Genomic DNA, 13,754 nt, shown 5'->3' on the forward strand with positions numbered 1-13,754 from the left:
CCTGGCTGCTCAGTACAGTACGGCTCAGGCAACAATAAATTGACAACTGAAAAGTCAACAGAACGTAGCCTACATTTAATTTCGTTTAGTCTTTATGTGTCGAAACTCTTCACAGTTGTCATCAACATTAACGGTGAGAACAAGCGATATTGTGAGAAACTGCACCACGTGTCTCGTACAACCCCAAGAGTGTGTAAGCTATAAATACATTTTGCCTGCAGTTGAGTTTCTTTCGCACTCGTTTGCCCCTCAACAGATAAACAATGGATGGATGTCCCGCAGCTGGCGCGGGGGCTCGGCAATGAATCAGAACTGGGGACAAAGGGACAAATTGGCAAAGCAGTCCACACAAGGGGGACGGTTCAGTGTCAGGTGACTCCGCAAGCTTATTTGTGGGTGGTAACATATGTTGCTCGTTTTGACAAACTGCGGGCTGCATTTGCTGCTTGTCCCGCAGCTGTTTGTGACGCAGCGCACAGATGCTGCAAGATCTTAAGACCTTGCAAAAAGAATGGCGTTGTCATGTTACGTAGCTCGAAACACTCGCCGTCCAACCACATCCCTGTACTGCGATTTTAAATATAATTTATATATTTAGCATCAACTAAAAAAAAATGTGACTCCTATTTATTGAGCTAAATAAAATTCGTAAAAGTATGTCTTGAGGATTACATATTGTTTCTTTGTTTATTGTTATTTATGTAATGCTGTTATAAAGCCATACTCCAAAAATGTTAATATATGAAATTGTGTATGTATTATATATTGTAGATATATTCTGATTGTTTATTTATTTTTATTTTATTTATTTTTTCTTCAAAAAGAGCTCAGTATTGTTCTTTCGGTAATGTCATCATCATTGCTCTTTTTTTTTTTTATTATTATTTTTTATTTTTTAAATATTTTTTTGTATGTGGGTGCTGATTGTTTATGACTGTATACTGTATAGATTGTCATACTAAAAAAGTTCAGTATTATATATTAAAAAAAATTAGACTGTATACCTGATACCTTGCTATCAAATATGAAATGATGCTTATGGTAATTCTCAAAAAGGATTTTAAAAGGGTTAAAAATAATTTATGAAGTTTTTTTGTTTGTTTGTTTAACTATACTGTGTACTATTTAGTCAACCATACTAAAAAAAAATTATATATATTTTTCGAGTATGTACAGGACAATATATATTCAATTTTTTTTAGTATGACTATATATATATATATATATATATATATATATAGTACCATGACGCCTTGCTATGAAAATGAAACTATATGTTATACTCGATATAGATAAGGATTTTAAAAAGGATTCACAAGGATAAAAAAAAATATTCTAATTAAAAAAATTACGATTATTCTGATTTTAATGTATTTATTTATTTACTTTTGGTAAATATTTACCGGTATTCTCATTTCTTCTTCAAATTTGCACATGCACACTGATGCATTCTGAAGTGCGTGAAGTTTTGAAGTGCGTGATTTCAGATTAAAACAATAATAATGACTTTTAATCAAAGAAAACTTTATTCATCGCAGTTTATGAGACATTTTGGGGCCCTGGAAATCTCGCCTAGGCATTTGCCTGTTTGCCTAATGAAAGTCCGCCCCTGCCATGCACGTGACGGTTGTTTTATGTCATTTCAAGTCACTATTTGCAGACATTTTGCACCGCAGTTCTGGTGTTTTCAGTTGGGACAAAGCACTGACCTCTCCTGCAGATTAAATGATATAGTTAAGTCACTAAGCCAAAAGTGCTGGATGGCCCCTTTTTTTTTTTCTTCTTTTCTTTTTTTTTGCTCTATTTTTTCTCACTGAGGGCAGATGGTAGAAAAACGTGTACAGTGGCATATGGGGTAAGGCACAGCAGCAGTAGCAGCAAAAGCAGCAATAGCACTCTAGTGTTTCACGTTGCTGGATTATTGGGTGAGACCGGCCTGTAATGGACAATAAGTAAGCCCCGTGTGCATTGACGGACGCGGAGCGCAGCTTGCACGGGGCGAGCTGAAGGAGTGCAAGACAGAACGAGAGACAGACAGAGCGGGCGAGCGGCGGACTGTCGTGAGACCCGGATTAGGCCTCGCGCTGTGTTTGCCGCTGCTGGCTGCTGCTGTTTTTCAAATTGCTCTAGATTCCCAGAGATTACGCGCCGTGAATGAATGACTGAGTGAATGAATGAGCAGTGTTTTTTTTTTTTTTTTCAAAACAAACATACAGTGAGAGAGACTTTCAGGGTTGGCTGGTGGAACCTTAAAGCTCGAACGCAATTGTTCTGGTAAGTCAACCGGCGATTTTCTCATCACAATGAGTACAAATTGAATGAGTTGCTCTCTCAATTGACCTCATTGAGGACGTAGTAGTATAAATTGTGTTGCATAAAAGACGATGAACAAGATGGTAGCAAAGTGCTACTTTTGTCTAAATGAAGCTCCTCGCCTCACTTCAACAAAGTTCGATGGCACCGAGATGCCACAACATGGTGTCAAAAGTACTACTTTGTGTCTAATCAAGGCTCCTAAATTCAGTTTAATATAGTTCCTAAGCACCGAAATGCCAAACGATGGCGCCAAAGCAATACTTTTGTCTCACTGAATCCACTCCACTCACTTCAGCGTAGTTCCTTAGCACTGAGATGCCACAAGATTGTACCAAAACAATAGTTTTCTCATAAATTTCCTCAATTCCCTTCAAAATTGTTCCTTGGCACCAAAATGCCACAAGAATTGAAGCTAACTGATTCACTTCAAAATGATTCCCGAGCACAAAGATGGTGCCATAGCACTACTTTTGTCTAATGAAAGCTCCTCAATTTACTGCAACATAGTTGCTTTGCACCAAAATGCCACACAATAGCACCAAATCAATACTTTTGTCTAAATAAAGCTCCACAAATCACTTTACCAGTCCAAGGCACCAAGATGCCTAACAATAGCACCAAAGCACTACTTTTTGTTTGCCAAAGCTATACTTTTGTCAAAATGAAGCTCTTCAACTCAGGTCAAAATAGTTCATTAGCACCAAGCTAACAAAAGCAATACTTTTGCCTCAACAGTGCTGCTCAACTCACTTCAACATAGTTCCATAGCACCAAATTGTCATACAATAGCACCAAAGCACTACTTTTGTCTAAATGAATCTCCTCAAATCACCTCAACGCATAGTTTCTTGGCACAAAGATGCCGTCACAGTATAACTTTTTTTTTTCTTGGCTAATTTTCTATAGTTCAGAAATGGCAACATATTATTTTACTCAACAAATAGAAATGTGCTTTATTATTTGTTCACTTGTTTGTTAGACAGTACAATAGATTCACGCTCACCATTTGGAATCCAGAGCTTCTACGTACTGGTTTAATAACTTATGCAGACACATTTAAAACTTATTTTGTAATTACCAATGGTCAAATCTAAACATGAATACATTTCTCAACACTGTAGATTTCTCCAAATCCTCCGTGGGACATTCAAATTTTGAGATACCATTGTTATTTATAAGAAGCAATACAAAGAAACCATTAAGAAGTGCAACATTATGCAGAATGTAATGCTTTCCTCCCTTCCCATCAATCCAAAAAATGTGAGTTTACTTCACTAAAGCACCATCTTTTATGTCTACTCAAAAATAGGACAACCCAACACGGTAATTACGACTAATGGATGCACAGAATAGCAAATGCTGTCATCATTGTGAAGCTTCCTGTTTGGAGACAAAAGACTGCAGATTGTCTTGCATCTTGTTTCATTTCAAGGATAAAGGCTGAATTGAATTTGGGTAAATGCTCTCTGAACATCAGCATAAAAATGCCAGCATGTTACAGGTTTGGAGTAAATTTCGTTCCCGGGTGGAGTGGATTGCTCTTCAGAAGGCGGATCCCAAAATTCCTGTCCTCTTTACTGTAAATTGCAGATATTGTACTTTAAGCTCTCTCTAAACATTACATCATCGGGCATATGGGCGTTTAAACACCCACAAAGCAGATTGGGCATTCACGAAGAAATAACATGGACAATTGACTTTTTAATGGCTTGCTTAAAAATAGTTTCAGGGTTTCTGGAGTGTGAAATAAGCAACTAATTAATGTTTTTGTTTTCTGCCTGCTTAAAAACAAACAAACATCCGCAATACATCACACAGTTTCTCCTTTTAGCATCTCTAAGCCTATCGACTTTTTTTTTTTTTTAAGTACGTAAAAGTAAAAAGCTCTGGCAAGACAAGGCATAAGGTTCACACGAATTCAAGGGGACAACAGTGAAACGAGCAACCACGCTGGACTAAGTGGACAGGATGTGTTTACCGCAGGGCACGCAACAACTCTCCACGGGGGAGGTTTGCTTCTCCCTCGTGTGCGGCTCTTAGTAAATATCACCGCCGCAACTCACGCAATGCCACGCTTCGCCTTGACCAGTCAGCATATCTGCCATCCTGAATCAAGAATGTTTCCGCAAGTGAGAAACCCCACAACAACGATATTTCTCGCATTGGTCATAATAACTCAAGTAACAGTGTGACTTCTCGTCTTTATGGTTCAAAGCTGAAAAAAAAAACAGAACATGGCATGATGTCCTGACTTAATTTATACTGAGTAAAGGCTTAATCTTCTGGAAGTTTTTAACTCTAGCTTACCCGGCGTCATTTTTAATTCTTCAACAAACCTAATGTGCTCTATTATCATAGACTAACTAATGCAACGTCGTTCATTCTTAAAAACAGCTGGCAGTAAACCCTCTGAATTATTGTATTACATTTTTTAAATCACCCCATTAGGTAGCACAACAAATGGGGGGGGGGGGTTACACAAACGATTTTCTGTGGGAGGCAGTCTCTGCTACATTTGAAATCTAGCGCCTCACATTTAAAGAGAATGACTTTGATTGCCCATCTGCCACCCTGCTCTCATCTGCAAAATTACCAGCATCAGGTCTAACCTGCCTCTGCGCAAATTTACACCTCACACCGCAGGAAAATAGAGCCCCATTGTGTGTTTGGAATGTGGGAGGAACCACGTACCGCTCGTGAGCTCCCTGGGCCCCACTTTGTGAATCACTGCTACGTTAAAAAAAAAGGTGAAGCCATAATTGTATTTAATTTTTTTGCACCCGTTTACAATTCCCTCAAGCTCCTGAACAAAAACAAAACAAGACATAAAGTGATTGTAATTCACTATTAATTTTTGATGTCATTATATTCATGAATACACATGGTCATAGTTGACATCAGCGTATTTTCACAAGAACGCCTACAAAAAGCAAAATAAGCTCCTTATCTTCAATCAAACTGTATTATTTATGTACAGCCCTCGCAGCAACAAAACACAAAACAAGAGAGTCCCAGCGAAAACACCTCTTAAACACGGCTGGCGTGCTGCACTAAAAATGATTCTAAAGTTCGTTCCTGTTTTATTTACGATGTTACCCAAGACAAAATCCATGAAAGAACGATGCAATACGTTGCCAGTTAAGTTCACTCAGATTTGATTATTCTTTCAGATTTCTTTTTAGGTCGGTTTCATTGGATTTGCAAGTCACCTACTTGCAAAATAACAATAAGCACCAGAAAATGAAATTTCTGGAGATATTTCATGTGGATGCTGGAAAGCTGAATGGAATATTGGATTAAAAATGGACCAATCCACTTTATGGGTCAATTTGACCCAACTTTGAGTCAAGAAATGGGTCTTTTAGTGTAAAACAACTCGTAAATATTGGTCAGATCCTTTACCTGGGTCAAAGAGTGGGTTATTATGTATAAAACAACCCAGAACGTTGGATCAAATTGACCCAAGTAGAGGATCAGTCCATTTTTACCCTGAGTTGTTGTTGTTTTTTTACCCCTGATGTAGAATGATATTGGTGAAAATGTGAAATGCATTGATGAAAAGCGTGGAATGATATTCAATGATATATATAGATATGGATTGATGTGGAATGTTACTCGAACAATGTGGCATTATATCGGAATAATGTGGAATGATAGTGGTGAAAATGTGCAATATGTGGATGAAAAGAGTGGAATTAAATCAAATGATACTGAATGATGTGGCTCTATATTGGTGAAAATGTTGGTATTGTTTGGTATGTGGGACTTGTGGGGATGTCGAAAGTCATTTCCAAGGTGAATTGAATATGGTGAGCATTTAGAAAGTAGAACGGGAATGATATATGATATATGTTAGATTGAATGGGAATGAATGAAGAATTTTTGGGTGAAAAATTTGTTGATGGCTTCAGTAGTGGTTCACTCACCTGATTTAAGTACAGGGAACAGGCATTCACTTTCCACTCATCAGATGTACTCCCGTGATTGACTGGCGACCAATCCAGGGCGTCGTCCGCCTTTCCCCCCCCAATTCACCCATTTCCTGGTATCTCTTCCACACTCTTACCTCAGTAAATCTTGTGGACACCTTGGAGGAGCTACTGAAAAGTGCAAGGATGGAAGGATGAGAGAAATAGTCAGGAGTGTGTCTGTGTTGCTTCTGCTTTCCACCTGTTGTTTTTCACATTTGCACGGGCAGCAGGTGGACTTGATTCGCAATCATTATCACTAAACTGGACTGGATGACATCTTGAAAGTGTGATTGGAGTTACACTGTGATAATCATGTGTTTCTTGTATTCAGCTGAGTAGTAGGACACAGAAAGGAAACAAAAAAAAATAAAAATACAGGACCATGGACAGCGCCTCAAATTGCTCACACAGTGGAAAAAAGAAAAAAACAGTAAGTAGTGATTCCTTTATTCCTTGCTTTTAACTCAATGGCTTGGCATTGTGATGAAAGAAAATCAAGTCATTTTTCATCCGTTTTACGACAATAGATCCACACACTGTGCGCGGTACGAATAGAACAGCCTACAGTCACAACACAAAACAATTTTTGCAAAACCAAAACCAAAAAAAGTATCCAAAATCCACTTGGAAAATACCCAAAACTAACCAAAGATACTATACAAGCAAGCCTATACAATAATTAGCGGTAATAGAGCTGCTGGCTTACAACATGGCATCCATAAATCATGTCACAGGAATTTAACCAATAACAGAGGGTGCAATCCGTTTTCGGATTTGAAGAATGATTTCAAGACTCTGCGATATCAGAGCTGTAACTCCGTTTAAAATCCTCAGCACGTATACACCTAAGTGCACTTTTGTTTTTGCATTGGAAAGCAGTCTGAAAACTTAATGAACTGATCCCGAATCCCAATCAGCATCGAGAGCAAGAGCATAAATCAACCACTTAAATTTATGTCAACATGTTTAGCACTTAAAAGAAATGTATATACGTCAAGTGTGAGGGTATAAAATCTTTGTACATGCATAAACTCCCAACATGAATGTCAAAATCAAAGGCAGGAGGACGTCAGCATATGTGTACTAAAGATCAAACGGTTAATGAGCCACGTCGCTGGGAATGACCTCATTTGAAGTATGATATGATGTCTGCGGAGCGCTCATTAGAGAATTACGATTCCGACATCAACTGTGCTATCTTTACACCCGCGTGGCTTTCATGTGATTAATCTGGATCGCCAAACATTCTAATCGACTTCTCGCGACACTCAATCTTGCATGGATGGAAAACTGCCTGCATCTGGCCAGGAAACGCCCAAAAGTTTCTGTTAATCAAAAACGATTGCTGACAAGACGTTGAGTCCCTAATATTAAGGTCCATACTTTATTCAAGTTAATTGATAAGCCCGTTCACGCGAAAGCCAGTTTCAATGTATCCTCACAAGTTCCTTACCGTTCAGGCCGTCCGTCCGCACGATGGCGCGGTTTTTCGGAGCTTGAAACCGATCACTTTTGAAAGCGGACTCCAGAGTGGAAAGGTTTCAAAACGCGCCCCCGTACGCGTCCATCTGGACACCATATGCAGCATACTCCTCCAGTCATGACGTAACGGTCGCAGCTCGATGACGAAGATTGATAACGTTTGCGCCAATTCTCGCGTGACTGCGCGCGAACCGTCAAGTCTGTCAACAACAACGGCGATAGCAGTGTCAGTCGTTTTGCGCAGCCTCCTTAGCTTGCTTATGCTTTTGCAGCAAAATATTTTGCTTCTTTATTCCCACATTCAACAAGCGGTGTTGTACTGGAATCACCCGCCATTGTCACTTCTCCTGCGAAGCAAAGTTTGTTCTGTAGATTGCGATAAAAAGTGTTCGTCGTCTTCGCTGATTCTTCTTCTACGCTTTCCGTTAACTCCCTGTGGCTGCGCTACAGCGCCGCTCCAGACTTGGCATATACATTACAGCCGTTAAACGTCCTCAGCGTCTTCTTTTGGACACACGCATATTTTACATATTTAGGCAAGGCAAGTTTATTTGTATAGCGCATTTCATACACAAGGCAACTCAATGTGCTTTTTACAAGGAAAAACAACACCTATAAACATCGACAAACAGTTAACAGAGCAAAAAAAGAGAAATTATATGTTTCTTTACTGTGATGAGGTCGGAAACCTGACTTGATTTACTGAATTTATCATAAAGTCCATTTCAGCGCAAGAAATTGCTGAGTTGATTAAAAAACACACATTTTCAACAATTTTGGTTAAGAAAGGAAGGTTTGAGATAGGTCTATAATTTGCTAGCAGGGAGACATCTCTTTTTAGACTCTTTTTAGGGTCACTTGTGTTTCAGTTTTTCCGTGATTTCAGTCTTCTTTTGCGCAGAACTCACTTGCTTAGGACCAGGGCTGGACTGGCCATCTGGCATACAGGGCAGATGCCCGGTGGGCCGGCCTCTTTTGAGGCAGATGTGTAGTGCTTTTTAATTGTTATTTTCCTACGATTTATCCCAAGAGATGGGCCCACAATTTAGAAGGACCAGTCTGTTAATCCATTTCAAATATAGATAGCAAACTGAAACATCATAAACAAACATCAGTAGCAGAACTACATGTTAGGCAAGAGTTGGGCTGGGCTGAGCCAACGGGCTGTGAAAAATGCCAGGGCTGTTTTTTTGTGCCAGTCCAGCCCTGCTTAGGACCCATGACAAAATCTGTACTAGGGATGGTGAGTACTGTGTCCACATATTGGTGTTGGCGATACCTGACGTTTTTTTAAAGTATTGGGTTTTCGTTGAAGCTGTCGATAGCAGTCATCGATGCTGAAGGCAATAAAAAAATATATATATATCAGCCAACATTTAAGATTTCCCTCGAAGGATTGAGTATGTGGGAGATTCCCACATTCCTCCCAAACGTGGTGCACCTGTGGGGAATCTCGCAGTTCTCTCTGTCACAAGCTCTGGTGCTCATGCCTCTCACAGTCCTTTTTTTTGAAAAATTATTTCTTCTTAATAATTCTTCTTAATAACTACCAATGCTTTAAGCGACCTCTTCAGTTCAGAAGCTGTATCAAAGCCGTCTGTATGCTCTAGCATAAAACAAAAAAACATATAAATACGTTTTTGGTAGTGCAGGGCAAATTATTAATAGTATGTATATGTTTTTGGGGTTTGAATGAGTTAAAATGTTGCGTTGAAGTCTTTGCGTTACGCGGCCAATCGTGTGCCTATATTTTTAACGACACAAAAAAACTTCTTTTAATGTAGAACATTAGAGATTTTCTTTTTTTTTTACATTCCTAGCTCAGTATTTAACTTTTAGGTACAATACATTTGTATTTAATTAAGAACTGTTTAGTACATGTTTTTGTTTAACTATTACCTGCAGTAAATTTTTACTGAATGATTTACAAAAATAAATACTGGTATAGTCTTTGACAAATGATGCCTACCACGCAACTGTAAAATAATGTTGGTCTTTATGCTGGTACATGCATCGAGAGCTACTTATTTTTTTTAGGTGGTGTAAAAAAGTTTGAGAATCACTGGTATGTATGACATGCTAAACAAATGCAAACAATTTAAAATGTAATTGCTTTTATTTCAGTGCACCCCCCCCCCCCCCCTTTAGGGATGTATATACAGACGCACATAATCCTGCCTCGCCACCAGGGTGGGAGTCGTCTAGGCGAGGTGGAGGCAACTAAGCCCCCTGGGAGAAACGTCACCAGGCTGGGACGCATCATCGACCAGTCTCCACAAACGCGCGCCCACACTCCGCCGCGCCGCGGACGTCAGGATCGCTTTCTTCTCCTTCCCCCCCCCCTCCTCCCTGAATGCGAGATGCTCGGCCAAACGCAATTAAATCGAGCAAAGCCGAGCGAGTGCGCGCGCCTTGCCGGAGAGGAAGCGTTCACCTGCTCTTGCACCCAAGCCGGATAAAACAAGCGGGAAGGTCATTTAAAGTGAAGGTAGGAAAGGAAGGAGGGAGGCTGCGAGCAGCTGGAGCCGGAGCGAGAGCGGAGCATGCTTGCGGAGGGAGAGGGCACCGCGAACTGGCAATATCTGTAAGTTCTCCCCGGGAGATTTTGTCCGCGAGTAAACATGCCGGTGAGAAGAGGACACGTCGCTCCACAAAACACATTTCTTGGGATAATTATCCGGAAATTCGAGGGGCAGAGTGAGTATCATTTGTGATGTTAAAACGATGAGCAATAAGAAGAACATTATAAGAAATCTAATGTTTTAGAAATGATATTTTTTTTAGTTTTACATGTTTCACTGTAGTTGTGACTGAGGGTGAAAGTATCACCTTTAATGGCTGTTATTTGTGAACGTCACCTCCAAGGTCAGGAGCGCTCTCATGTTTCTCTTTCACCCTCCGCAGACCGTAAATTTGTGATAGCCAACGCCAGGGTTGAAAACTGTGCCATCATATACTGCAACGACGGCTTCTGCGAGATGACCGGCTTCTCCAGGCCGGACATCATGCAGAAGCCGTGCAACTGCGACTTCCTCCACGGCCAGCACACGGATAAGGACGCCATCGGCCAGGTGGAACTGGCCCTGCGGGGCTCCGAGGAGCGCAAGGTGGAGATCACCTACTACCGCAAGGACGGTGAGTCACTGACCTTTTTGGAGCACGGCACGCAACCCAAGTGTCTTTTGTCAGTCCACTGGACGAGACGCGGTCCGAAGGAGTAACAAGAGGCGCCGGGTGTGTCCCCTGCAAGAGTGATCTGATATTGCTGCTGTTAGTGGAGCGTCGCTATTAAGACGCGTATCGCTTACTCTCACCCTCGACCCAAACATTGATGACGTCCCGCGGCAACATTGATATCACCAAAGATAGGCAAGCCCTGGTATCAGACCGTTGTCCTTACATACACTCACCTGTCCCCACAACATTGGGTACACAATCGAGTGCATTTCTTTTGAGCCATTTACATTAGGAGGGGAAAAAAATCGCACTGCGCAGCACCGAGCAAAAATGTCAGAAAAAGAGGTTGCGCAGCTTAATGGTGCGCTTTCAGAAGAACATTTACATGTTCTGCCTGTCACTATAAGTTTGACAACTTGATTGACAACTTGCAAATCCCGCCTTCTGTCGCTGATTGGTTGTTCCAAACTAGAGGCGCAGGATAGGCCAGAGATTTTTTTTCACAGATCGTATTCATCGTGTACTAATGTCAAGCCATAATACGACAAAAAGTATTGATTTTTTTAAATGGGAAACTGCCTTTAAGTGAAATTGGATGATTACTAATGTGGGAATCACTGTTTTAATGGCATCCAATAGAAAAGCCAGGTCGAAAATATCCTCCTGTGCAAAGACAAAAACAAAACAAAATGTTGATTATTTTAGTTGTAGTTTGGTGATGTAGAACTGCCACTGCATCTTTACTGACGTGTTTGGTAATATTTTGACACTGGTGATGATTGTGCTTACAACTGTCCACTCAATAGTTGACAAGAAGGCAATCAGATCATATCAGATCATCTTCATAAGTCTAAAAACTGTATTCATGTTGACTTGGTAGTTCTCGGAGACTCCCTAATAACCTAAAGCACTGTACTGTATTTCAATATGACACAGTGCAGTTCGAAACCTACTGCATGGCTAAAATTCCTCTCTGGCCGATTATTGTCTTTGTAAAGGCAGACTTTTTCACACAGCAGTGGTGGATGTTACTCTTGAGTGGAATATGGCGTACAAATGCTCCCATTCATGTCATAAGAGGTTTGCTCCTGCTGTGTGTGAATGGTAGTGGAAGCATCCATGCGAGAACATGCTGAGATTTCATTATGTTGTTTTTTTAAATCATTTTGTATTCTTTATTTAATTGATGTTGTTTTAAAAAAAAAAAAAAAAAAAAAAAGCCTTAGATGTTAGTGTTCCACATCAATTAATTGTTTTTGCCTTTTACACCTCAAACCATCCATGGAGCTTTTCAAAGCATCCATGGTTTTAAGCCATGTTGTTTTCAGCCAGTGCGCACAGTAGCTTTATTAGAGCATGGATCAGTTCACTAATCTGTAATATTGCCGTGCATGTGATGGCTCCAGCTCTGGCAGCTTTGCATAGAAATGCCCTCGGTTAATGCAAACGTGTTTTGGCTCCAACAATAACAAGCGGCGGCTTGTCATTCATTCGCCGCCGTATTCCAGCCGCGCCATGAATGGCGCACCGCAGAGATGAATTAATGCGATGTTGCCGCTCAGAGGCACCAATCCGCAGATTGACCACCTCCTGGCGTGCTCTCGCTTGAGCTTTTTGTGGCCAGCATGACATAGGACCCACAAGCTTTTTCATTTGTTTTATGCATTTGTGTTATGGCCGCCTGAGATATCACGAGGACTCTACGATCTTTACAAATAAAGTAATTGCATTTGTTTTTTTCACTCGATATTGTGAATACGATTTAACATTATTTTCTCAAAGTCTCTTCCCATGTCTTTTTTTTTAACAATCACAAACAATAAATTAATCTGTATTATTACAATAAACAATATCAGAGTTATTATATATATATATATATATAAATGTTTTGGTTTCATAGATTAGATTTATGCTAAAATTAAGGCAAATTAACTATTATTCAACATGGATATTATTTATCTACTTCAATTAAAGTAGTTAACCTTCTAAACCAGGGTTCACCAGTTTAGATGTTTCATTCCATTAGCACACCTGATTCATATAATCAGCTCATCAGCATGCCTGATAATGATCCTGATCTTTAGTACCAGGTGTGTTTGTAGGCGGAAATATCTAAAACGTGCAGGACTCCGGACCTAAAGTAAAGTAGGCTTTACACGATTAGGAGTTTTTTGGGGGCCGATCAGCAATCATTGAATTGGAAAAAAAAATCTGAACCAATCACCAATTCATTCAGATAATAGAACAATATATGTATTTAAAAATATATATATATTTTATCTACCGTCGTCGACCACCGGCCACCAATAGCAAAAACGGATGTATAATTGACGGCAATTGAAATATATTGGGGGGGGAATGCAATAATTCTTCAAAAAACGCAAATAAACATTAGATATAACATGTAATGTCTTATTTCGTGGAGCCGATCAATGATGCAACATATCGTCCAATCCCGATCCAGCCGACCAGATCGGCGTAAAATCTAATTTAAAGTCTACCGACCAAAATGACGCTGATGTGAATGCGATTAATTGTTCAGCCCTAGATACCGCCACTGTGAGTTTGTATCCCAAAGAGTGATCTACGACGGCGAAAATGCAGTGATATTTTATTTAATCATACAAAGGCAGATCTTTAAATTTTTAATTGTGAGTTTGATTAGATTCTAGGCCATGGATACATGTTTAATCTACCATCAGCCGCCACCAGCATTGCCTTTTCCCCACTTCTTGTTAATCGGTAGGAAGGAAACCAAGAGCCAGCTGCTCCACACAGCAGAAATAGATTGCCTCGGAAACACGCAAG

At 40.1% G+C, this 13,754-nt stretch overlaps 1 protein-coding gene across 2 annotated transcripts in view; it reads left to right on the top strand.

The window, feature by feature from the left end:
• The first annotated feature begins 10,121 nt into the window (after window positions 1-10,121).
• Window positions 10,122-13,754, top strand: part of kcnh7b (potassium channel, voltage gated eag related subfamily H, member 7b) — a 41,619-nt gene continuing 37,986 nt past the window's right edge. For both annotated transcript variants that reach the window (XM_086091317.1, XM_086091316.1), the window contains exons 1-2: window positions 10,122-10,466; window positions 10,674-10,904. In XM_086091317.1, coding sequence (XP_085947443.1) covers window positions 10,391-10,466; window positions 10,674-10,904 — 307 coding nt within the window. In that variant the 5' untranslated portion in view covers window positions 10,122-10,390. The remainder of the gene's footprint in view (window positions 10,467-10,673; window positions 10,905-13,754) is intronic.

The sequence above is a fragment of the Leptonotus elevatus genome, chromosome 12 (genome assembly GCF_054856555.1).
Source record: "Leptonotus elevatus isolate MCC_2025b chromosome 12, RoL_Lele_1.0, whole genome shotgun sequence".
Lineage (NCBI taxonomy): Eukaryota > Metazoa > Chordata > Actinopteri > Syngnathiformes > Syngnathidae > Leptonotus > Leptonotus elevatus.